Source organism: Alligator sinensis, unplaced genomic scaffold (assembly GCF_000455745.1).
Source record: "Alligator sinensis unplaced genomic scaffold, ASM45574v1 scaffold629_1, whole genome shotgun sequence".
Taxonomy (NCBI): domain Eukaryota; kingdom Metazoa; phylum Chordata; order Crocodylia; family Alligatoridae; genus Alligator; species Alligator sinensis.
The window spans coordinates 195,246-222,455 of record NW_005843123.1 but is presented as its reverse complement, the minus strand read 5'-3'; the positions used below and the strand labels follow the sequence as shown (position 1 = coordinate 222,455).

The 27,210-nt window shown below is 48.5% G+C and overlaps 1 protein-coding gene across 1 annotated transcript in view; it reads right to left on the bottom strand.

Annotated features, from left to right (window-relative positions):
* TTBK1 (tau tubulin kinase 1) overlaps positions 1–27,210 on the bottom strand; it is a 288,592-nt gene that overhangs the window by 98,521 nt on the left and 162,861 nt on the right. Inside the window, exons 7-8 of the mRNA XM_025193892.1 lie at positions 4,943–5,008; positions 2,101–2,193 (exon numbers count right to left, since the gene is read on the bottom strand). Of these exons, the coding sequence (XP_025049677.1) occupies positions 2,101–2,193; positions 4,943–5,008 (159 nt within the window). The remainder of the gene's footprint in view (positions 1–2,100; positions 2,194–4,942; positions 5,009–27,210) is intronic.

Sequence of the window (27,210 nt, the reverse complement as noted above, 5' to 3'; positions counted from 1 at the left end):
AAAGAGAAAGAAAAAAAGAGAAAAAGAGAAGAGAAAGAAAATAAAGAAAAAAGAGGAGAGAGAGAGAGAAAAAGGATAGGAGGGAGAGAACCAGACACACACACACACACACACACACACACAGAACCACACGCGCACAAACACAGAGAACCAGACATACAAACACATACCCCCAGAACCAGACATGCAGTTCATACATGCACACAGACACACACAGAATCAGACACACACATGCAGACAGAAATACACAGAACCAGACACACAGCTGCATATGCACACACACAGATACACACAGAGATGCCTATAGAACTAGACATACATGCAGGCACACGCACACAGAACCAAACATGCGTGCACACAGATGCACACAGAATTCACCTTAGTCCCCCTGTAGCCACCCCTCCCAGAGCAGCCACTGCCTGCCCACCCCACACAGATGAGCCTGCAAAGGTATGGTGCTCCCAGCAGGGGAGCCTCTTTCTGGTGAGGGGATTGGGCTCAGAGTGGGTGGCAGCGGAGCAGCAGGGGCCTAGGCAGCAGTGGAGGGGTGGCTATGGAGGGGAGGGGACTAAGGCAAATTTTGGGGTGGCTATAGGCCCCCCCAAGCCCACCCTAGTGCCTCCCCTGTGGGTTCCTGAGCCCCAGCTGGGCTTTGTGCCAGTGGCAGCTGCATGAGCCCCTCTGGGTGGATGGCAGGGCAGGGGGCTGAGGCAGTGCAACCCCAGGTCTCTCCCCCTCCCCCACCACCCACTCTGACGCATGTATGCAATTGTTCTCTAAAGCCTTGGCACCAGCTTCACACTGGCAGCAACTGCACACATGCCTTGGGGCACAGGGCGGTGGAGAGGCCTGAGGCAGGGCATGCATGCATGCCTCTGGGTGGACAGTGGTGGAGGGACTGGGGGTTGTGCTGCCTCAGGTCCCTCCCCAGTCCTCTCCCCAGAGGGGTGCACACAGCTGCTGCTGGCCTAAAGCCCAACTGGGGCTCTGGAGCCCAAAGGGGCAGCACTAACTGAGGTGACCATCCCAGGCCCCACACTTTGGGGGGCCCCACAGTCAGTGCCATATAGACCCCGCCATGTGCCACCACTGCTGATTGCCGCCAGCTCTGCCACTGCCAAGCACTACCGGCTCCGGCCACTCACCACCCCCAACCCCCTTGGGTCCCATACAGGCTGATATGCCCCAGGCCCTGCACACCCCTAGGGACAGCTTTGGCAACACTAGAGGGGGCTATAGACACCCCTCCAGTGCCGCCCGGGCTGCCACCACCCGCCCTGTGCAGCTGAGCTTGCTCCACTCCTACCCACAGCACAGCTCTCCCTGAGCCCCTCCACTGGGAGGAGGCTGCCACCACCCCTGCAGCCAGCCCAGGCTCTGGGTAGCTGCTGCCAGCCACGGAGCTCAGGCTGCTTGCAGCAGGGCTTGCAGCCTCCCAGCCACCTGCTGGGAGCAGCCCGGGTTGCATGGCTGGCAGCAGCTGCCCAGATCCTGGGCCAGACGTTATATGCCAGGCAAAACGGCCTTGCATGCTCTGGCATGTGCACCACGAGTTGCCAATCCCTGTGCTAGACTTTTCCAACAAAGCCAAAAAATTGCAAGATCCACCCCCCCCCCGTTAGAGTCCTAACTAGTGTTAGGGACCAATATTCTGTGGGAAGGTCATATATGCTTTCCTGGAGAAGGTTTTTTCAGGAACATGTATGTGGATTCTTAGTTTAAGTCCTTTGGTTTGGGCACCCTATTTGACTCACCAACTGAAGATTCTGCGTAGCCTTTCTTGGGAAACTGGGCTGACATGAATGAACCATCAGCCTCCTCAGAAAGTGTTTCTTTCCCTAAAGTCCTTGTTTGTTTGTAAGGACTCTCTGGAACCAGGCTCTGGCATAATTCACCTCCACTTCAAATTCAACTTAGCTTTTTATGAAGTCTGATGATCCATTGACATTCATAATTTATATTAAGATACAGGTAGATGTCCCAGACAGGCATCAAGAGTCTGTCATGTCCGCCAGTGCACATGTACACATACTACTATAGCAACTTGAGATGAAGCCTGAAAAACAACCTCTAGCTACAGTTAATCACCAGGTTTCCTACCTTATCTTTGATCTTGCGCCATGGAAGTTGGCCAACTGCAAACTCCACTAACATGTAAAAGAGGGACCACAGGTCATCATGTCTACCCATCTCCTGGAGAAGATAAGAGACAAAGTAAAGTGAAACAGCATCTTTGCTGCTGCTCAGTGTTTGTATTCTCCAGTGATGAGCCTCCTTGTTTATCAAGTGGAGAGGGTAACATCTATGGGATGTGTCAATTCCATTTTCAACATAATTACAGAAAGTGGTTAGATACTATTGAGGCTGCAAAGTCAAGCACTCAAAATCAGGAAATGCCATAATGAAAACTGTCTATGCATCCTTAATTCCTCTCCCTGGCACAGATGCATTATAAATGGTCTTTAATATATGATTATGTGCTTGTTTTTCACAGGGTCCCTCTCACTCAGTGCACAGGACGGACAGCACTGCATGACTGGACAATTGTTTCGGGGGTTTTTTAATTCTTATTAGAAATAAACATAAAAATAAAGTTCTAGAGAACAGCTCTGAGTGCTCTTCAGAATGCAATGTAAATTCCCAAGGTAAAGACAATCTAAGCCCACTTCTGACACTGACTCCTTCCATGACCTTCGGCAAATCAATTAACTGATCTGTATCAGTTTTCCAGTCTCTAAGAAGGGATAATGTCAACCTATATACTTTAGCCCTGAGAAAGGGCACTTTGTGCTTGGTAGCTTGTCTAAAATCTCTCCCAGATATACAGCTGATCCAATAAAAGATGCCACCAGAAAAGCCTTGCTCCTTGTAATCTATACAATTCTGGGAGGAATTGTAAAGGATTCATACCTGTTGGTTATGTACTGAGAAATTTAAGGACCAAATCCTGTTTTACCTTTATGTGTCACATGAGTGCCATTTTTGGCATTTACACAGATTTTAGATTCTATTCCCCCTTGTGTAGTCATGTTTGTCCTGCTCTTCCCTTCTGAAGGCTATACTCAGAAGGCTACACTATGGCTCAGAAGGCTACAAGGGTTTCAAGGTGGAATAGAATAAACAGGGTATATGTATAAATTCATGTCCCTGAAAGCACAGTCCAAGAGAAACCACAAATAATTACTGTTTGGCAGCAGCTTAGGAGGATCTCCAATTTTGCCCGGTGATTAAGGAATTTTCCCAGGGAGTTGGAGATGCAGGTTCTGCCAGGTCCCCTCTACACCCCCCCACCCCCACCCCCACCCAAAGGGCTTTGAATCTTCATCTCTCACTTCTTAGCAAATTGCTCTAACCACTACGCTATGGTCAGATTAACATGGCTAACTACCTCTCTCAGGACAGGGTGGCAAACCTGCAGCACAGGTGCCACAAGTTGCACAGGCAGCCTCTGTGTGGGGAGGGACTGGCAGCACAATGGCAGATACAGCAGGAAGCAGAATCCAAAGCAGCAGATCAGGTAGGGAGCACAGGGCAAAGAGCAGAAAGCCAAGCAGCAAATCAGGTAAGGGAAAGGGACTGGATTGGACTTGGGGAGGGTGCAGGGCTAATTTGTGGCCCCCACAAGTTCAGACATTGCACAGAGTCTAGCCCTCCTCTAGAAAGGCATCCAAAAGGTGAAGATAGGGAGTGCCAGGAGAAGAGGAAAATAGAGGTTGTATGGTTCAGTAAGATAGACACTGCCCTGGAAGGCAGGGTACATGGCTTCTAATCCCTGTCCCCAGTGACTTCTCTGCATCTTGCATTTAATATTTGGTGGGTGAAATGGATAAGCAGCAGCAGGATGCTTTTTGCCACACTGAGGATCCTCTTTTCTTCAGGCATTTACCTGTGTGCCTGGGCAATTCTATTCTGCCACATGGGGAAACAGAACCTCAACTCTGAGAATGCCAAATGATGCCTTTACAAGATGACCAAATATCATTTAGGTGCATAAAGGCAGAATAGGATTTGGCTCAAAAAGTCAATATCAATGCTAAGCAATAACACTTGCAGGAGAAACTCTTCCTAAAAAGGCAACAGCACTTGGAGGCTGAAGTCTGGAGGGAGCCATAAGAGAGTGGCAGCAAGAGCATGGCATCAGAAGCCAAATGGCTTTATATGATGGGGTTCAAGAAACAGAAGATATTTACTATCTAAATAGAAAGTATTTTTAAAATATTTACATATGATATTTATGAATTGAAGAAAGATGAGATCTCCATGGAGAGTTTGGGATGAAAGAGTCCAGACATTCTTCATAAGTAACATCTGTCCTTAGAGGAGAATCTGATTTGTATAAATTACCCTTCACCCTGGGCCATGCTTCAACCTTCAGGTGGACAGGGGGCTCTAGGGAGTCAGCTGTTGTGCAGAACAGATCAGGATTCTACTGGGAAGCAGACATAGTGCACAGGAACCTGACAGTGACAGTGGGCACTTTTACACATGCTCCAGGGGTGAGGAGTGTTTAATGAGAGTGGCTCCAAGAGTCGCTCTAATTAAAGCACCACAGCATCTCATTTATCAATGTATCAGCATAATTATAGTGTGTCAGAGCAGCTGCCATACTCATTTACAGGCACCCAGTGATATCAGTTTCTCTTGGATTTTTAAAACTTGATTTTTATTTTTTCTTAATAATGGAGCATGATAATTACCAAATGTGAGACTTTGACTAGAGAAAAGCCAACAGCAAGAATATATTTTTACATTGGCAATCAATAGTTTTACACTTTCACTACAGTTTTTAGATACATCAACTTGTTTTAGGCAATAAGTCAGAAGTCACATCAAACTAAACCTAAACATCAATCCACTTTCACCACTAAAGAGCACAGAACTTAACAGCTACTGGGGAGAATGAACTCTGTCTTTTAAACCCTTAAATAGCTGAGATACTCACTCGATTTTTGTGTGCATTCACTGAAGCATAGCGGACTGTTCCCCGAAAACCAGCAACATTGCGAGGCTGTAGGGAGACAATAAATAATCTCAGAAACAAAGCAGTGTTGCAGAATCCAGAGTATAACAAACTTTTAAAGACTTTCCAGCTATACCTTTACTAATCCATCAAATGCTAAACTCTTCTTGAAAGCCATTTCTGTGCTCTAGTGGCTACATAAACACACAATGCATTTTTTAGCCCCATATTTAACCACTAATCTGCACTGAGAGCAAGGTACTGGTCATTATTACAGGGCAGCTAGAGCAAAAGAGATGTCAGCATTTTTCAGGTTTCTACCTTCATGAATAAACTTCACCTGCAATGGCAAGTTAGTACAGAAGTTCAGGAATAACATTCCTTTTTGTACAAGATGCTTTACTGTGCAGTAAAACTAATTACTGCATAGTAAGTGTCACCATCTACACATGCTGACCCTTACTGTGCAGTAATTTCCTCTACTCAGCAGTTAATTTGCTACCTGCAAATGCAAGCAGCAAATTAACTGCCAAATAATTACGGCATAGTACAGCACATGAAGATGGCTGACCGGGAGAAAATTTGCGGGAGGGGGCAGGAGATTACTCCTTGCCTCTGGGAGCTGTCTGCTGCCGGGCTGGCTCTGGTGGCAGAGCCCAGGTGGAAACAATGTCCCCCTGTCCCGGCAGCAGGGAGCTCACAGCCCCTGCTCCACAATCGCAGAGTGGCGGCTGGGAGTTCCCTGCACAGGGAGAGTTCCCCGCCCAGTCTGGACCTGTCTGGGACCTGCCCCTGACTGGGACAGTTCCCAGCCAGCCCCAGACAGTGCAGGGAAGTCTGCATGTGCTGTGGCTATCCTGCCCAGTCAGGAGCTCACTGCTAGCTGCCTCACTGGCAGATTGGGGCAGGGGGCTAAGACCTGTCCCTCCCTCACAGCTCTTTCCAATCCCCCTTCCACTGATTGGGCAGCTGGGATGAGAAGCTCCCTGCTGCTTGGGCAGCACGACATTGTCCCTGTCTGGGCTCCCCCACCGGAGCCTACCCCAGCAGCAGACAGCTCCCAGGGGCAGGGAACTATCTCCTGGCCCCATGCCCCCTGCCAGCCCCTGGGCTAACACCCAGGTGGAGCTTAGAGATCAACCTGGATGCTGCTGGGGGCCACAGTAGGTGGGGGCAGAGCGCTGTCAGGAACAGCAAATTTGGTGCCAAATCCTCACATGTGTAGACACCTGCTCTTGGTGGGTTTACTCGAGAATAATTTATTCTAGAATAAACACACCCCACAGCATTTGCACATGTAGATGCACCTACTGAGAAATGAATTGGTATGAGGTAAACTAAGTCTGTTCAGGGCAAGAGTAGTGGATTGCTCTTCTGAAATACTGCCAATGAACAGATGCTCCTGCTGACCTTGTCCAGTATCTCCTCACAAATTAGTCAATACCTTCTGCAAATGTCTTACATGCCTCACACATCTCCATTCCTCCTCCTCTTAATAAAAAATGGTCCCATCCTTTAAGACTGTGAATCTGGATAGAACACCACACTAGAGAATGTCCCAGAGCCAAGAAGATGGATTGGACTGGATCTATCAGATTACTCCCATCTCAGTTGTCTTCCCTGGACTTCTAGCTGCTCAAATCCTCTCATTTCTCCCATGTGGCTCCTGTCATTATTGTATCTGAGGGTGCCTACAGATGTTCAGGGTCTCACTGTAACTCACAGCACTTTACATAAAGTGCCATGAGTTAGAGCTCCCACAACCATGAGTTAGAGCCCCCACCTGCCTATTGGGTTGGGAGAAGGGCTGGAGCCTGCCTGCACTGGCACTAGTCATCAGGCAGGGTTGCTCCCACAACGTCTGAGGAGGCTGCTGAACTACCCCTCTCCCCAGCTCTGCTCCCCCACCCTCCCCAGCTCCAGGTCTGTCAGCGGGGGAAGGAGGAGGAGGGAGAGTGACAGCACAAAGTTGCTAGCTGCTTTGAATGGCCAGATGGGGGGTGGGCAACGGGGCGGGGTGGAACAGAGCTCCCTTGCTTCATGAAAAGTTAACCCTGAGTGCCTATACTACAGCTTCCTGGTACCCTACCTATTCCCTGCTACCTAAGCTGGCTATCTAAAAACCATCTCTGCCTCAGAACAGGCACACAGCCCTCACCACCTGATGTGATCCACAAGAAAGGTCAGAATTAAACAAATGAAAACACTTTGATGAAAACTCGTCCAAGATGAGTAGGGGAACTAGGCATCCAAGATGAGTGGTAGTTCCTTAAGGAGATGATTCTCCGAGCCCAAGGGGTGACAGTCCCAATGTGAGTCAATGGGGGCAAGAGTGCTCAAAAGCCCCCTTGGCTCACCAAAAGCATCCAGGAATGTAGCCAAAAAGTGGAAGTGGAAGGGAGGGGCTATCACCAAAGAGGATTATACCTCCATCACTCAAGTCTGTAGGGAGGCTGTTAGGAAGGCTAAGGCAGAGACAGAACTAGGGCTAGCAACAAGGATCAAGGACAACAAAAACTCCTTTTCTAAATACACAGGGAGTAAAAAGAAGGCACCAGGCAACATGGGGCCCCTGCAGGATATGCTTGGCAATCTAGTAGTTGCACCAGATGAAAAAGCAGACCTTTTTAACAAACCCTTTGCCTCCATTTTTCTGAGCAGGGAGACATCTCCCCCACCAGGATTCAGGACAGGGACATCTCCCCCACTGGGATTCAGGACAGACTCAGGAGAGACTCCGCCAGGCCTAGGGTTAGGGAGGACTGAGTTAGGGAACTTATGGAGAGGCTGGACGTGTTCAAATCAGCAGTTCCAGATGCTCTCCACCCCAGGGTGCTGAAGGAATTGGCAGGGGTCATTGCGGGTTCCCTGGCACGGCTTTACAAGCACTCGTGCTGCTCTGGCCAGGTGCCAGAGGACTGGAAGAGGGCCAGTGTGGTCCGCATTTTCAAAAAAGGGAGGAGGAAGGATCCAGGAAACTATAGGCCTGTTAGTCTTACCTCGGTCCTGGGGAAACCTTTTGAGAAAATTGTCCTGGTGCAAGTCCATGAGGGGCCAGCAGGGGAGACTATGTTTAGGGGCAACCAACATGGGTTCATCAGAGGCAGGTCCTGTCAGACCAACCTGGTGGCCTTCTATGATCAAGTCACTAAATCCTTAGATGCAGGCGTCACGGTGGACATAGTCTTTCTGAACTTTAGAAAAGCCTTCAACACTGTCTCTCACCCCATTCTCATTAAAAAATTAGGTGACTGTGGTGTCAATCCCTACAGGGTCAGATGGGTCGCCAATTGGCTGGAAGGCCGTACCCAGAGAGTGGTGGTGGACAGGTCTTTTTTGACCTGGAAGGATGTGGGCAGTGGGGTTCCACAGGGCTCGGTCCTTGGGCCTGCACTGTTCAACATCTTCATCAGAGACTTGGACGAGGGGGTGAATAACACCTTGTTCAAATTCACAGATGACACTAAGATACGGAGGGAGGTGGGCACGTTACAGGGGAGGGACAAGCTGCAATCAGGTTGCAGAGGTGGGTGGATGAGAATAGGATGGGTTTCAACACTGACAAGTGCAAGGTACTGCACCTGGGGAGGAATAACCAGCAGCACACCTACAGGCTGGGGAACTCCCCTCTCGCCAGCAGAGGCAGAAAAGGATCTTGGAGTCATTATTGACTCAAAGATGAACATGGGCTGCCAATGTGGGGATGCAGTCAGAAAGGCTAACCGCACCTTGTCATGCATCCACAGATGCATCACGAGCAGGTCCAAGGAGGTGATCCTCCCCCTCTATGCGACCTTGGTCAGGCCCCAGTTGGAGTACTGCATCCAGTTCTGGGCACTGCACTTCAGGAGGGATGTGGACAACATTGAGAGGGTCCAGAGGAGGGCCACTCGCATGATCAGGGGGCAGCAGGGCAGGTCCTATGAGGATAGGCTATGGGATCTGAACCTGTTCAGCCTCCACAAAAGGAGGCTGAGAAGGGATCTAGTGGCCATCTACAAACTTACCAGGGGGGACCAAAGGGGAATGGGTGAGACCCTGTCCTCCCAGAGTAACAAGGAATAACGGCCACAAGTTGATTGAGAGTAGGTTCAGGCTAGACATTAGGAGGCACTACTTCACAGTCAGGGCAGCCAGGATCTGGAACCAGCTTCCAAGGGAAGTGGTGCTGGCTCCAACCTTAGGGGGTCTTTAAAAGGAGGCTTGATAATTACCCAGCTGGGGTCATATGAGCTTAATCTTATCAGGGGTCATATGAGCCCAGTATTCATTCCTGCCCAGGGCAGGGGGATCGGACTTGATGATCTGCTCAGGTCCCTTCCAACCCTACATCTATGAACCTATGATGTTCTCCTCTTTTGCCTCCTTGGATCTAACTGTATTCTCCATTTTCTTGTGCCCTTTCCACAAATGCTCCCCAAGAGACAGGGGGCTTGATATAGTTGCCTTGAGAACAAGCCAGCCCTGCCACTGGCATTCATTAGAGGGGATTTGTTCCCTTGATGCAGAGACTATAACCAGGGATCCAGGATTTCCATTTCCCATGGAAAAACAGAGAAAAACACAGATTTCCCCCTTTACATGAGGAAAATGTGGATTTCTCCTTTTAACGGAAAAACCCATGAATTTTGCAAATTTTGCAAAGACCTCTTCAGGCTGGCAGAGTTCCAGCCTGCAAGGGGCTGGGGAGGAGCAGGAAGAGGGCTGCTAGGCAAGGGGCACCATGTGCATGTATATACAGATGGCCGCTAGGCAGCCTAGAGAGCAGCTTTCACAGGTAAGTTGGTAGGAGAGGGGTGAGACTGAGGCTCCCATAGGGAGGGAGGGAATGGGTTGGGCAGGGCAGGGGCTGGGGCTGCTTCCTAGGCAGGGGGATGCATGAGGCTTGAGGTCTGGGGCCAGTTCACGCAGTCGTAGGGCTCTGGCAGGGAGGGGGATGGAGCCAACAGGCAAATCGTCCAGGGGGCAGGGCTGGCTCCCCACCACTCCGCACTCCCAGGGGGCAGGGGAGACCCATGCCCTTCAGATCTGTGCGTGGGGCAGGGGTGGGTGCCTGCTATGGGCTCAGGCTCCCCACCCTGCTGCCCTCCCACAGGGCCTTTGCAGACCAGCGGGTAGAACACAGAGCTGCAGGGCACAGCAGGGCCACACGGGGAAGCTGCTTGCTGCTGAAAGCTCCATGCTGCCCTGGCGAAGTGCCCCCTGCCCACACGGCACCAGCAGGGGCCTGGTCTGCGGAAGCCCCGAGGAAGGGCAGCAAGACCCAAGCCCGCAGCAAGCAGCCCGCACCCACCCTTGCCCCTGCCCTGAGCAAAGATCTGGGAGGCACAGGTCCCCCAGCCCCCCAGGAGTGCACACAGCAGCAGGGGGCCAGACCCACACTGTCATCCAAGCCTGCAGGCAGCAGGCAACAGGGAGGAGGAGGTGGGCTCTGTGCTCCTCTCTGCTACAGCAGCTGCTGCCTCCTGAAGGCAGCAGCTGGGGCTCGGGCACTCCTGCGGAGGGGCACAGGGATACAGATCTGGGTCCCTGGCCCCATAGATTTGGAAGCTGGGGGCCCCCTCCAGCAGGCTGAGACGGGACAGGGGGCTGTGGATGAGGGGTGTGGGGGGGAGTGTGAGGCACCAGCAGCTCTGGGGGGCTGTGGGGGGGAGTGATGGGCACCAGCAGGGCCAGGAAACTGTGGGTGGGGGAGTGAGGTGCACCGGCAGGACCAGGTGGCTGTGGGTGGGGAGTGAAGGGCACCAGCAGGGCTGGGAGGCTGTGGGTTGGATGTGAGAGGCCTGGAACTGAATTCTGTGAGCTAAGGGGGCAGGGGGAGCTCTGATTTTCCATGATAAAAAAACCCCAAATCAAATACCAAAATGTATAGGTATTTAGAATTTATTTTATTATACTGATTGAGGCACTGGTAGGCTTCCAATTGCTTTAAAATTGTAAATATATCAGGAAAATATTGTGTTCAACTGATACCTATCTCTATAGTGGCCTTTCATTTTAATTATGGATTTGGGATTTTTTTATAAGATAATTTGGAATTTTTTATTAGGGAAAACCAGGATCCCTGCTCATAACACAACTCCCAATAATCTCTGAAACCCCACTGCTCGTGACTGCGTAAATAATGAAAGTTGGTATGCACTTTCAAAAGCAAAAGGAATAAATGATTAAGTGTAATATTCCCTCAAGCAAAAGAGCAGAATTAGGGCAGGGCTGAGTGCTTGTGAAAATCTCACCCAAGAATCTGCAAAGGGGCCCTGGTACTCAGGGGCTAAAACACTCAACACTGCAATTAAAGTAGCTAAGCACTGTGGAGGCAACAGTCAGCTTCAAGGAGGTTGGATCTCATACCTCAACAGAAACTTCCCTCTGCTGCTGACCAGCTCTGAAGAGGAATATATCCAATACTCCTGGCCTGAGAGAATGATGACTGCAGAGCTTTGAGACTGAGAAGTAGATGAAGACCCTGAGATTCCGCAAGGCTTCAGACACTGCTCAGCTAAAGGACAACTGAACAGTCAATAAATATTTGTTTCTTTACTCTGCTTGAAAACCTCTCCTCCACTCTCTCTGTGGCTTGTTGTCTCAGACTATAAGCAGGGAACAGTGTCCTAACTGTCAACCTCACTCAAAAATCTATGCTCTTGTAATTTTAGATAAATATTTAAAATGAACTAAATAATAAAAGCTGTTTTTACAGTCACTGCTGATAGGGTATTTGATGTGAATTTCACAAAACAAATGCAGAAAGAGAAAAAAGTATTAAAGATTATAAGCCTAATTCTACAAATACCTAAGCATATGAATAACGCTACCCATTTGAATAGCCTCATTGATATCACTGAATTTACTCATATGCATATAGTTATGGATATGACTGTAGGATCAGGAACTACAATTATATTTTTATTCTAAGATGTTCTTACAGACTTCATAGCAAAAACAAAATTACTTCAATTGTAGCAATGAGAAACTGTTTATGGGTTTAATACATTAAAGTTCAAAACTGCAGTTTTATGTAAACAGCTCATAAATTTGTCAGTTATACTACATTTATAATGCGGCTTTTAAATCACCATAACCACCATCAAAAATCACAAATTCATTATGCCATGAGCAGCACTTACATTTTCAGTATTTAATTGGAGAACAAACTTTCTAAAATGCAAAAGTCCTCACCTGCCACTGAACTACTTCGGGTGGAAAACAACTGCAAGCATAACTCTCTTCAGCATATTAAAAAGTAAGTGCTGATACCTTCCCTTGCACAGACCAGAATCTTTTATAAGCCAGAAAATGACAGACTTGAAAGGCTCAGTCATAATGCATTTTTTGGGTGATCAATATTTTCTGTCATCTAACTGCTTTGCAAGACAAGATTTTTCCACTCTTCCTCCACCCTTCAACAATTACAGCAATCAAAGAAAAAATCTTCTGTATTTAATCAAATCTCCTCAGTGCTGGCTTCCACACTGAAAGCGATTCCTCTGCAAATCTTTTTAGAACAATATGACTTATTTTCTGGCCAACAGTACCTATATCTGGTCTACGCTCTTCAAAACTTTTAATTCTGTTTAAATATTCTGCAAATATTAGGCCATCTGCAAATGCAGACCATCTTTTTTCTAAAACAGGATAAATCAAGACCAATTTCTAACCTGCAAAGTTTCTATTGTGAATTTTTTAATTGCACAGGCCCTGCAATTGAACCCCTATATCAGGGGTAGGCAACGTTTTTTGGCCGGAGTCCCAAAAAAATCACAATGTCTATCTTGGAAGGTGCCAGAGTGCCGACAGGCGGGAGGCGGGAGCAGCTGTTGGCAGCCTCCCAGCTGCAGCTGGCCCATGGAGGCTTGCAGCCTCCCAGCCGCCTGCTGGGAGCAGTCTGGGCTGCGTGGCTGGCAGCAGCTGCTTAGAGCCTGGGCTGGTGGTGGTGTGCGGAGCAAAATGGCCTTGCATGCCATGCTCAGCACACGTGCCAGGGGTTGCTGAGCATGGCATATATCTTGGAGGCTACAACTATAAGGGGGACTCTTCACTGGAACAGGGGGTCTTTCTTTTCTGTGTCACATCATGGGTTCAGAACTTTAGATAAAACCTTTAGATGGATATCCTTTCCATCCAGGGATTCTGGCAGTAACTGTAGAGTGTTAGCAAAATAACCAGACATAACTACATCAGTAGAATCTTTATTTTTCATGCAAAGCTCCACTTCCTCTTAGCCATGTTGACTACATTGTTTGTCACAAAACTAGTTACAGGGCACTTAATATTCCCACTTACATCTTTCAACTGAAGTCACAAGCAACTGGATCATCAACTGCATCATCAACTCCAGTCATAAGTTTAAATAAATGCAGATAGCAAGAGATATAATGCTTGTTATATAAATAAGCATTTCTTCACTCAAGAGTTACTGTAGCACACATTGTAGGCATGTCTACATGAGACACTTAATGCACAGTAGCCTAATAACACTGTGCAGTATTGTGCCAGGCAAAAACCATGCTAATACACTACTGTGTAGCAGTATTAGGCTACCGCACAGTAAGCACCACTAAAAAACTGTGTGCTGGCACTACTGCACAGTAACTCTGGTTACTGTGCATTTATTAAGTACTTAATTATACAAGTACTAAATGAAATGTACAGTAACTACTGCACTTTAATGAACGTGCAGATATGTCTACCCTCTCCAGATAGTTGTAAAAAAAATATGATGTTTCTATAATTTAAACACTTTTCTCCAGAAATGTTCAGATACTGAAAACTCTGACAGAGGAATACAGTGTGGTCAAATCATTTAAACTATCCAGACATTTAAACAGTCAAATTGGTCTTGGTTATAAATATAACACAGGCCATCTACATATTACTTATATGCTTGAATATGAATTCCAGGACTTGTTATTTTTTGTTATCCAGGAATTCCACAACAAAATTCCAGGACTTGTTATTTTTTTGCATAATATGAAAAGTCTTAATAAAAAATGCTAAGTAAATTCAGAACTATAGAACCCTTGGAAAATTCCAATTAAAGAAACAAATACAAGTTATCCACTTCAGCAATTTAAATGAGTAAAATGGAAGAAAGTATAAAACTTGTAGTAAACTGTTAAATAAGTTTTCTGATACACCTTTTATTTTGTTGTATTCCTACCAACTCTGCTATTCAGGACAAAGGCTGAACATCTAAATGGTACCAAGCATGCTTTATACAACAAATAAATAATACAGTGTACCTGAAAAAACCAAGAAGACTACAGCAATATGCCATACACTGCATGGATGATAACCTATATTTAAAAGGACTTTAGCTCTGGGGTCTATATGAGAGCTGCGCAAAGTTATCCTTTCTGAACTAATGGACAGATGTATGACTATATACATTTAAAACAAGAAGTAAACAATACCCATCTGTAATTCACCGATGCAGTGCTAACTAAGCACTTCATTGCCTCTGGTAGCAGTCAGAAAAAGCCTCAAATTTCCCAAGCCTGGTGGAGTGTCTCCAACCTCTTCTTATTTTTCAATAGTGCCATTTACCACTTCTTCACCATTTCTTATGATACCAAGGGAAATGATGTTTCAGCCAAATGCTGGGCTCAACATCAAAACTAAAGATGGCTGGCTTTCACCAAACACCCTGGGCCAAAGTAAACTCAAGGGGAAAAGGAGCCAGGAGTAAAGGAGTGGAGCCCTAGTTATGGAGGAGTTATTAGGAGTACAAACTACAATCCCTGGACAGGGGTCTCTGTGCTAAAGCCCACATTCACAGTTTATGCCAGTTTGTGATGGACCTACATGGGTCCCACTCAGCAGTGATTCAGAAATGAACTCCAGGAAACGTATTCTGGATGGAACAGGGAAGGTGTAAGGAGGTACTCAGCCTTCAGGGGCTCTAAACCCAGCTCCATGTGGTCAGCAGCTAACTGTATGCCTGGCTGGAAGGTGAGGACCTACCTAAAACAAGCAGGTAATGAGGGTGAAGTTACAAAAAAGAGTTAAGAGCTCGAGGAGAAGAAGGAGTAGGAGTTAGAAAGGTCTTCTTTTGTTGTCTGAAGAAAGACACTAGGGCTGATTTCAGACATTAACAACCCCCGCCCCCAAGACACAGTGCTTTACTTTAAACTCGGCGCACTTCCATGCCAAGCCCCACACATGCCCAGAACAGGCAGCACCTTAGTTGGACCTGGCTCACCCGACGTCTGTATAGATTGGTTGCTTCAACGGGGCTTTTTTGGCACTTTTATCTAATAGCTGATTGAATCAGCTAAAGCTAAAAGAGCCAGAAAGCCCCACTGAAGTGCCCAATCTAAACAGGTGCTGTGGAGCTGGGTCAAAATAATGTGCAGCTTCTTCCGGTAAAGCATGTTTTGTTTTGTTTTTGTTTTTTTAACTCCTCAAGCAGCCTAGGTTTTGGCTTATTGCTTGTCTACTCATTTGCTTTGGTTACTGTGGTTAAGTTAATTTATTTATTATGGGTATGAAGCTTGTGCTAGAAGGAATAAAAGAACTAATTGCAACCTGAAATCAAAGATGACTTGCTTAGCTAAGGAAGCAGGGTAAGGAACATGTTTGCATGTGCTGGAGAATACAGGCAGTCTAAACTTAGCTCTGATCAAATGGCTAGAAGGCCCGTACCAACATCAGGCCTGTACCAACATCAGCAGCAGCAGTTCCAGCAGGAGTAGCAGCAATCGATGCAGCTATCAGGGGCCCTAACAGGCAACCCAGCCACAACTAATTGCCATTTGGACAAACTTGCCTGATGCTCTAATGAAAATGAAACCCTGGCTTATGAACCTGCTGGCCACTGTTAGACTTCCTGATTGGCTAGTGGAAAAAGCTGCCTCCCCATTTGGATCCGCCTCTGGCAGGAGGCTGCAGGCCAACCACTTGAAGGTCTGCTGTGGTAAGCTGCTCTGGGCCTCTGGCGTCTGAGAACTCTGCTTGGCTTTGTTAATTTAGTCTCAGGCTCCTGAACCTTGACTTGGCTTGTGATCTGGACTCTGCCTCTGAATTTCACCCTTGAATCTGGTAACTTGGTCCCTGGTTCCTGATGCCCTGACAGCCTGTGATTTGGACTCTGCACCAGCTCCTGCCCTTCCCCTGTGGGCTAACCACTAAGACAGAACACCTGTGACCCAGTCCTTACATCAATGTCTTTTGAAACACGACACATTGGAGTCTTGGTCCACAAGAAATCTCATGAGGTTCAACAAAAACAAGCGCAAAGTCCTGCCCTTAGGACGGAACAATCCCATGCACCAGTACAGGCTGGGGGCTGACTGGCTGGGCAGCAGCTCTGCAGAAAAACACCTGAGGGATACAGTGGGCAATAAGCTGAATATGAGCCAACAGTGTGCCCTTGTTGCCAAGAAGAGTGACGGCATACTGGGCTACATTGGTAGGATTGTTGCCAGGGCAAGGGAAGTGATTATTCCCCTCTATTCAGCACTGGTGAGGCCACATCAGGAGTACTGTGTTCAGTTTTGGGCCCCCACTACAGAAATGATATGGACAAATTGGAGACAGTCCAGCAGATGGCAACAAAATGGTGAGGGGGCTAGGGGACATGATTTCTGAGGAGAGGCTGAGGGAACAGGGTTTATTTAGTCTAGAAAAGAGAAGACTGAGGGGATTTAATAGCAGCCTTCAAACTAAGGGGGTTCGAAAGAGGATGGAGATGGACTGCTCTCACTGGTAGCAGATGACAGAACAAGGAGCAATGGTCTCAAGTTGCAGCAAGGGAAGTTTAGTTTAACTATTAGGAGGAATCTTCTCACTAGGAGGGTAGTAAAGCACTAGAACAGGTTACCCAGACGGGTTGTGGAAGCTCCAACCTTAGAGGTTTTTAAGACCCAGCTAGACAAAGCCTTGGCTGGGATGATCTAATTGGGGATGGTCCTGCTTTGAGCAAAGGGTTAAAGTAGATGACTTCCTGAGGTCACTTCCAAACCTAATTTTCTATGATTCTATGAGAACGTGCTTATGCAGGTTGGTGTGTCTCCCTGTTCCCTGATGCCAGTGGGGGATGAGGAATGAGAGGGAATAATTCTGAAGAAGGGGGTAGGAAATGACCCAAAGGCCTTTGAGCAGGTGGCAGAGGCCTACCAGTGACTGCAGGAACTCTGGGCTATGAAAATAATTCCCTCTTTAACCAGAAAATCTCAAGCAGCCTGCCAGAGCCTTGGGACTGCTTTGGCCTGGGTCTGTAAGACTCTTAAGCAGGGGTGGACAAAATGGCAGATGTGGCCAGTGGCCAGACTCCATTTCCCAGCAGCCCCTGCCCACAGCACTCTGGCTGGTCTCTGTGAAGACCCCAGGACCAGCAGGGCCATGACAGCACATGGCCAGGGTCTCCATGGAGACTGGCCCGAGCAGTGCTGGCAGGGTGTGCACCTGGGTGGGTTGCTGCTCCAGGGCTAGTGCCAGGGCCGGGATTTTGTGGCAGTGATAGCATGGGCTAGAGCTGGGTCAGAGCCGCGGTCTGCTGCCCACATGCCCCGTGTCACTTAAGTGTGAAGGATTACTTGAGGGAAGAAGGAAACTTGGAGCAGGCTAGCAGCCTGAGGGGAAAATGTAGTGATTACTTGACTTATTTTAGATGTGGTGAGGAGGGCCACCAGTACAGGGATGGATGGTGGGTATGCTCAAACTTGTATGTCAGGGGCACCAAGAGAGGGCCTAGGTCTGAAGCGATATGGGGTGCCTGCCAAAATAGGTGATGCCCAGATCATGGGGGCTCCTTGAAAGTAGTAGCAGAGGGTTTTGACTGCCTACTTGATTGCTTTTTTCTCAATAACCACATATTTTTGCTCTCAGGGAAGTTTTCTACTTAAATATAGGATCAAATTTGGAGAGCACTGCCTCCAAGCCTTGTTTAGAGGCATCAGTTTGTAACACAAATTCCTGTGTAAAATCCATGCTGCACAGCACTGGAGCACTGCAGAGGAGATGCTTTATTGTTCCAAAAGCTTCCACACAGTCTGTTCCGCTGCACCTTCCTTGGTGCCAAATACCCAGAGCAGGTCTGTCAGAGATGCTGTAATAACTGAACATTGAGGGATAATGCATTGCTAATATCCCATCAGTCCTAGGAATGATTTCCCTTATCAATTTGTTGTGAATACTGGGGACTCCACCAGTTCCCTTACTTTATCTATTAGGGATTTAATACTTCCATTTCCTAGGGTATACCTCAGGTACTTAGTCGCTCTGCACCCAACCCGGAATTTAGCTGGGCTGCTCTTGAGGCCTGTGGCTCTAAGCAAATACAGCACCACTTTCAGCCCCTGAATGTACTCACCACTTTCAGCCCTGGCAAATATTATGACATCATCCAAGTATTCAGCTCTGCCAGTGTGGACAGAATATTTTTTCCATTAGGTGCTGGAAGGTAGCAGGTGCCCCATGGGGCGTGTCCACATGAGCACACACGTGTGTCTTGCAGCGTCTCAAAGCCCTTTGAGACACTGCAAGAGGCATGTGCGGAAAGGAAAAAAGTTCTCCTTGCAGGGGCCCCACCCGGCTCCATCCCCCCTGCCTGGCCCCTGAGCCCTGCCCAATGGTTGCTCCACCCAGCCCCATCCCCTGGCTTCCCCATGACTCTCCTCTCCCCCCGCCCCTGCAAATCTCTGCCCCACCCGGCCACAGCATCCTGGCAATTAAAAAAAAATTTTTAAAGCCCTGCATTCACCAGCAGTAGCAGCTGCCATCAGGGTCACTGGGACCTTGCGGCAGAGCCCCCACTGCATTTAACACAGAGCGTGGGTGACAACCACAGTGGCCCCAGCTGCCCAACCATGCATGGACCCACGCAGCACTCTGTGGAAACCAGCCACACCCACATGATGGGGCAGTGGCAATGCAGGTGCCAGGTGGCCCCACTGACCCGTGCGGGGGGGGGGGGGGGAGAGAGGCGGGGCGGGCCCTGCCGAGAGGCCTCAGTGATCCCAATAGCAGCTGCTACTGCTGGTAAGTGTGGGACTTTTATTTTTATTTTTTTTTCAGTCCCAGAGTGCTGGGGCCAGGTGTGGGGTGCATCAGGGCAGGGCCAGGTGTGGGGTGCGATTGGGGAACCCTGCTGCCCTCTGCTGCATGTGAGGGCTCTGCCACATGGCCTCACAGCCCCTCCTACTGCCAGTGAGAGCAAGGCACTTTTTTTTTTCCCCCTTTAAAGTGCTGGGAGGATAGGGCTGGGGGACAGCCATGGGGGGGCTAGGGGTGCAAGCAAGGGATGGGGCCAGGTGGAGCAGCCACTGAGGGGCTGGGGGTGCAAGTGGGAGGGAGGATGGGGGGGCAGCCATCGGCAGGGGGGGGGGGGAAGGGGGGGGGGGGGAGGGGGGGGCAGCCAGCGGCAGGGGCTGTAGGAGCCAGCAGGGAACAGAGCCAGGTGAGGTAGCAATCTGAGCGGCTGAGGAAGCAAATGGAGGTGGGGCATGTGGGCACTGCATGGAGGGGTAGTAGCCCCTGCGGAGGTCATGTGGCCCCTGTTCAGGGGCTGTAACCCCTGTTAGAGGGCTGTGGCCCCTGTGGGGAGCTATCCATCAGCTGTGCAGGGGTGCTGTGCCCTGTGGGGGGCCCCTCTGAGCAACCCCCCTTCACAGTCCCCCCACAATCCACCCACACATCCCATGGCCCCCACATGCCTCCACAGCCACCCACATCCCTTCACACCGCTCCTGCTAACCCCACATCCCCCCAGCACACACCCTGCATGCCAAGTTGCCAGACAGGATGAGACCTCCTGCAGGAGCTGTGGCTCCAGGGGCAGCTGTCCCCACATCCTGGTTAGTGAAGGGGTCAGGGGAAGCTCTAACTGCTCTATGGTAAGAAAACCAAAGGCAAACAGCAAAACATTTTATTATGAATTCATTTTATTATGATGGTAGGCTTCCAAACTGCTTTAACACTGTAGATATATCAATAAAACATTGCCCAACTGATAGCTGTCTCTCTGTCTCTCACTCTCTCTCTCTATATATGGCGGGGTTTTGTTTTAATTGTGGAGGAAAATGGATTTCAGGGTATTTTACAGAGTGACTTAGGGATTTTTTTATCAGGGATTTTTCAGTTTTCAAATAAGGAACACCAGAATTCCTGCTAGGGAGGCAAGTGGCAGGACCCAGACACAGAGGCCTGCTCAGAGCTGGCACCTTGGACCTGGCTGGAGGTGGCTGACCTCCTGGCCAACTGGGGCCAGAAGGACATACTTTGACAGTTTAAAGCAGGCCACCACACTGGGAACATGTTCCGGGCGATAGCTGCTCAGATGGCCAGGCAGGGGGCATATGTGGCAGTAGTGCCACACAAAGGCCAACTCTGAAGCTACAGCCCACTGGCAGCTGGCACAGAGAGGCAGATGCTTCTACTGGCTGTGCAGTCCCCATCCGGGTCTGGCAGGTGTGCAGCAGGTCACAGCCAGGCAGCAGACCCCATTGTCAGACTACTGCAGTGGGTAAAGGATGCAGCGAAACCTCAGGGCTGCTTCTGCAGTCCAGCTGGTACAAGGGGTAGTGTTCCCGGGTACCAATTGGCTGGGCCCCAAAAGCTCCTGAGAGTGAGTAGCCCTGAGCTACTTGTACCAGGGCAGCTTTTTGAACTTATGAGGCCAGGACAGGGCAGCTTTTTATACTGCTGGGAACAGCACAGGTGCTGGCCCCAGGCTCTAGCTCCCCTGGCTGCAGATCCATGAGGAGCCAGGCAGGGTTATTTTACCCCAGGTGCCACAATTTGCCCCACACCAAACTGCATGTCCAGGCACATGAGCTGAGGCAAAAAGACCCGGCTCAAATGTTCACCCCTTCCATCTGAGCTGCTGGAAGCGCATGTGCTTGCATGTGTGGACTCACCCATGGAGTCCAAAACTTAGAATCTGAAATTGTGATAGAGTCCTCACTGTGTTGCAAATGCTATAATTTCTCAGGATGCTGGAGCTAATAGAATTAGCCAGTATCCTTTGGTTAAATCCAAGTAGGTAATATACTTGACCTTTCCTAGCCCTTTGACAATCTCGCCTACCGAGGACATTGGTTAGACAGACTTTGAGATCACAATTACTATTCAAAAATCAGTATGAAAATGAATGGTTTGGTTTGGTTTGGTTTGACACCAGCACAATTGGACTACTCTTGCTAGCAGATTCTTCAGTCACCCCCAGTTCAAGCATAGTTTAAGTCTCCTGGCAGACTGTATCCCTTAAACTGAGATTCACGAATATCTCTTCTGCACAGACAGCCCTGGCTTAAAAACAACCTGGTGTTCTATTAGAGTGGATCTCTCAAGAGTGTATATAAAAGCATCCTTAAATTCCTCTAGCAGGGTTTTCATCTCAGTTTGTTGGCTTGAGGTTAAACTTTCCCTTAGAAAAAATATATTGGAGCTTGGAGGGGTCCCTACAAGACCCAGACTAGCCCCAAACAAACAGCTGAAGACATTAGCTGCTTCTCAAGCCCTCCAGGGTTTTAACAGATTGACATGATAGATCTAGAAAGCTTGCCACTTTCTCACCAAGAGTTTTGGGCCTCGGTATCAGAGTTAGGAGACTTTCACAAGCCTGCTGAAAAACAGAAACATGTCATGAAGGGAAAACAAAAACAGACATAACCCTGATTTCCACATATAACAAAAGCAAAAAAGAAAAACAAAACCCATAATCATGGTGATGGCTCACTCACAACTCATAGCTGAGATGGGTACGAGCAGCAGATGGGAAGCCAAGGTATCAAACACAGCCTCAAAAGAGCCCAAAAGAACTGTAAAACAAAGAGAAACCCAAAGAAAATCATGATAAAAAAAAACACAAAATGGAGAAAAAAAATAAATAAAGTAAATTAAAAATCAGTTCAGTATCACATCCCTCCAAATGTGTAGGTCTCCTGCTCAATGGTCACTGCCACTTTCACCTGCACTAGCTGTCATTATACAACCATTAAAGATAAGTGTCTGTAACTTCTGAATGGTTTGTCAGATACCATGATCAATATGACCTAGGGAAATGTAAGCATAATTGGCAAGAAAGTTTCCAGTTGGCCAAAGCCCAGCTTCTCTTAGCTCCCTAGGTTTCATTTCTAATATAAAGGGCAAATATCAATATTAAAAGCGGTAGCAGCCCCTCATTACCATTAAGGCTTGGCCCTTTTTGATACAGTATTTCTGAACCTTCCCCTTCACTTGAAACAAAATGATCAAATAAATAGTCTGGAGCTTCTCCCATTCCCACAAACTGATTCTGTCCCCTTCCTCCACTGCAATTTCCCCCCCCATTCCTGCTCCAGCTTGTGCTGTTCCTAAGTTCAAATGTTCTACTTCCAGCCTCCTAACTTCTTGATGAGTCACATGTTTCTACTGTTCACCTCACACACCCTCTGCCTCAACTTTTCCCTGATGGCCCCACCTGGCATTCTGCACTGGGGACACATTGACAAAAGGGACAGGATTAAGCATGGTGGTTTGGGAAGGAACAGGTCCAAGGTCAATGAATTATTATGAATGTATTATTAATGAGAACAAACATGAAGACTCATATTTTAAATGATCTATGGTAAAGCCACCTAGATCAGAGATAATTTCTAAAGTTATGAATCAACTTTGATGAATAAGTGAGTGAACTGAGTAAAAAGTTTGGCCCACAAAGGTACTTTTATTTGATATAATAAAACTAATTAAATCAAATATAATAAGTTTATGTAGGTTTGTATACTATCTCACTGTAGTCTGAGCACCCACACAAACCATAAGCTACTGCAGATGTAAAACTATATTCAGTTTTTTTGTAAACATGAATCCAAATAATTGTGTATTTATTCTCCTTCCAAAAGCAGATGACATCAAGAAGGTGGGATACAGCCCTTTATTCCCTCCCTTGTTTTGCAAACTTCTAAAGTGTTCTGAAACTTGTTCATACATTTTAAGACCTCAAGGGACCATTGTGAAAATCCTGTCTTTCTGCATAACATAAGACAGACAATTTCATGCAGTGATTCTTGCTCCTAGTCCATAAAAACCTATGGGTGAGCTAGAATAGATCTTTAGACATTTAAGGCATTTATAGACATGCTCCAGGAGTGGGGGCAGGGGAGCTTTAATTAAATATCTCTGAGAGCCTCTCTAATTAAAGGACCCAGAGCATCACATGTATCAGTATCCCCACGCTCAAAAATGGCTCAACAACCTTTAATTAAAGCGCCCTCGCTGCCATTTTTCAGCTGATTTTTCAGGGACATATGTGATGCTGGAGTCTGCTGCTGTATTCAATTAATCGAGTCTGCTCCAACACACTGTAATTACAGCACACCAGAGCAGCCTTGCTGCATGTTTATAGGTTCCCTCAATGCTTAGGGCTACAAAAGGAATTTGACTATTGCACCACTTAGTGCCTAACTTGTGGGTGGCTTTCCACATGGTCAGAACTTGGGTTTGGACTGGGACTACCTGGGGTTCAGGACAAAACCACCCCCAGTCCAAGTGGTGGGATCAGGCTGGGGGCAGCTCCAGGTCCCAACCTGGGCATGGAGGAGCTTTTCCCATTCCCAATAGGAGATATGTAACTGGGGATGAAGCAGCTTCTTCCATTCCCAATGCATGAGCTGGTTTAGAGGTGCCCTACATGAGCAGTGGGGGATGGCAGAAGCTCCTCCATCACCAGCTGCTTAAATTAGATGACTCTTTAAATGGACAAGGGCAGCTGGGGATGGGGGAAATTTCCCTATTGCTAGCTACATACGCACCTTCAAAAAGGCACCTGGTGCAAGCACCTGGGGATGTAGCAGCTTCTCTCCTGCTTCATATGCCAGTTTAAAGAGGCACCTGACAAATGCAGCAGAAGATAGGGAAAGCTCCCCCAGCACCAGCTGCACATGCCCATTTAAAGAGCTGCCTGGTGCAAGCAGCTGGGGATGAGGGAACTCCCCCTCTCCAGCTGCTCTGTGGGAAGCACCATGAGCCTAACATTGGAGACCTCTCCCCAAGTGTCAGGGTTATGGCACTAGAGAATATAAAGAAGCAGGCAAGCATTTAGCTAGGGATCCCAGCTGCACGTTTGATTTTTAAAGGTCCAGGGCACTGGGAGCCCAAAAATCAAGGAAAGGGTCCCCACTGTACTGCAAAACTTCAAAAAAACAAGCTGAATGCTCAGTTGAACACCCACCCACTTTTTTACATTCCCAGGCACCCATGGAAGCAGCACCTCAGGAGTAGAGATCTTCTGCCTCCCCAGTTGCCACTTCACATTATCAGGGAGGTGCTAGTGGGGAGCAGGGAGCTTCCTGCTCCTTAGCTACAGGTGTCCCCTTGAGTGGCAGCTGGCAGTCATACAACTGGTATGTGAGAAATTTGATGTCCCCTTCCCATAATTGTGCCACCTGACACGCACACATGACATGCCAGGTCACAATTTCGGGCATAAAATTCCTCAGACTCCAATTGCACAACTGCTGTACTGTATGCCAGCAGCCCTAGATGCCTACATTCAGATATAATTGGTTCTATAACACTCTAAGTCAGGGGTGGGCAATTATATGGGCCTGAGGGCCACTTAGGGAGTTTTGGTAAGCTGTTGAGGGTTGGGTCAGCACCCCATCCCCACTCCCACAACAGATTACCAAAGCTTCCTAAGTGGCTCTCCTCTGTGTGTGGCTGGGTGGCTAGGATGGGGCCACAGGTGGGCAGGGAGCAGCATCCAGGAGTGGGACAGGTGGGTGAGGCTGGCGCTGGGAGCACGGTGGGGTAACAGCATGGGGCCAGGCCCCAGGGCAGAGCCGTGATCCATTGAGGTAGGAGCCAGGCTCCATGGAAACCCCAGGATCACTGGGTGATGACAGTGTAGGGCCAGGGCCTGGGGCAGAGCCACAATCTGCTGTCCATATGTCTCTGCCTGTGGAACTGATGCCCATCATAGGGATATGTAGTGAGCAGATTGAGGGTCTGCCCTGGGCTCTGGCCCCATGCTGTCACTTCCCAGTGATCCTGGGGTCTCCATGGAGACTGGCCAGGACCTGAGTGGGCAGGGCACATGGCCAGGTGGATGACATGGGACCATGAACAAGTGGGGAGCTGTGTCTGGGAGTAGAACAGGCACGTGGGGGCAGGTCAGGGCCAGGAACTTAGGGCAGTGACAGTGCCTGTCCCACTCTTGGATGCTGCTCCCTGCCTGTTCACAGTCACATCCCATCCACCGAGCCGTGTGCCCTGCCTTTATGAGTTGCACTCCCAGCGGTGGGGGCAGAGCAGACAGGCTGCGGTGCCCAAGCAGTGGAGCTGGGTCCAGTGGGGGCAGCAGCTAGAAGGAACCACCACCACTGGGGCTTCTTGGAAGCAGTCTGGCTGCCACAACATCCCAGCCCTGCTGCACACCCAAAGGTGGCAGGACCAGTTGCATACACCATGGCCCAGGCTGCCCACCATGCCTGGTCTGGGCAAGACTGAGAGGTCCGCCACAGACTGGACAAAATCCCTTGGCAAGTCGGATCTGGCTCACAGGCTGTATTTTGCCCACCCCTGCTCTAAATGAAACTTAGACAGAAATTGGACCCCTAAGTACCAAACAGTGTTTAAAATTGCCCCTGTCCCAGCAGCTGCAAAACTTATTAGGTATCTAAATTCATTAGGTGCTTCTATTTTAGACTGCAAAGATCCCTAGGCACCTATACTAAGGATGCAGATGATGCACAGAAGTGATTCAGTTGGAGTTCCTAGGTACATAACTCCTTCCTAAGCTACACTCAATTCATATGGGTGCTGAAAAAAATCCAATATGCTAGGCATGCTTTGAGCATGCCCTATTCACATAGGCAGCATTGAATTCAACCCAAAAAAAAAAATTATGATGGTACTCCCAACCTTCTGCCCAATGTCCTTGTGGTTAGAGCACTCCCCTAGGAAGCAGAAGTCTGAGACGATTTGAACCCACATCTCCCACTCCCCAGGAGTATGACCTAACCTTTTTAGGTAGTTTTTAGAGCAGAAGCAGTAGCAAAACCCCCAGTTTTTCTTTTTTTTATTTTTTTTTAAATGCATTCCCTCCTCTTTCCCAACCATTTCTGACTTTTTCTCTCCCTCTCTATTCCCTATAGATAAGTATAAGTAAGCTAAGATGTAGGATAAGCTTTAACATTTTTTCGTAACCTGGTCTCTTTTTATGACCAGGTTACGAAACGCCTGGACACAGGAGGAGGGGTGGATGTCGTATACTTAGACTTCAGGAAGGCCTTCGATACGGTATCCCACCCCATACTGGTGAACAAGTTAAGAGGCTGTGACTTGGATGACTACACAGTCCGGTGGGTGGCGAATTGGCTGGAGGGTCACACCCAGAGAGTCGTGGTAGATGGGTCGGTTTCGACCTGGAAGGGTGTGGGCAGTGGGGTCCCGCAGGGCTCGGTCCTTGGACCGATACTCTTTAATGTCTTCATCAGTGACTTGGACGAGGGAGTGAAATGTACTCTGTCCAAGTTTGCAGATGACACAAAGCTATGGGGAGAAGTGGACACGCCAGAGGGCAGGGAACAGCTGCAAGCAGACCTGGACAGGTTGGACAAGTGGGCAGAAAACAACAGAATGCAGTTCAACAAGGAGAAATGCAAAGTGCTGCACCTAGGGAGGAAAAATGTCCAGCATTTCCTACTGCCTAGGAAATGACCTGCTGGATGGCACGGAAGTGGAAAGGGATCTTGGAGTCCTAGTGGACTCCAAGATGAACATGAGTCAGCAGTGTGACGAAGCCATCAAAAAAGCCAATGGCACTTTATCGTGCATCAGCAGATGCATGACGAATAGGTCCAAGGAGGTGATACTTCCCCTCTACTGGGCGCTGGTCAGACCGCAGTTGGAGTACTGCATGAAATTCTGGGCGCCGCAATTCAAGAGGGATGCGGATAACCTGGAAAGGGTCCAGAGAAGGGCCACTCGTATGGTTAAGGGCCTACAGACCAAGCCTTACGAGGAGAGACTAGAGAAACTGGATCTATTCAGCCTCCGCAAGAGAAGGTTGAGAGGCGACCTTGTGGCGGCCTATAAGTTCATCACAGGGGCACAGAAGGGAATTGGTGAGGTTTTATTCACCAAGGCGCCCCCGGGGGTTACAAGAAATAATGGCCACAAGCTAGCAGAGAGCAGATTTAGATTGGACATTAGGAAGAACTTCTTCACAGTTAGAGTGGCCAAGGTCTGGAACGGGCTCCCAAGGGAGGTGGTGCTCTCCCCCCCTACCCTGGGGGTCTTCAAGAGGAGGTTAGATAAGCATCTAG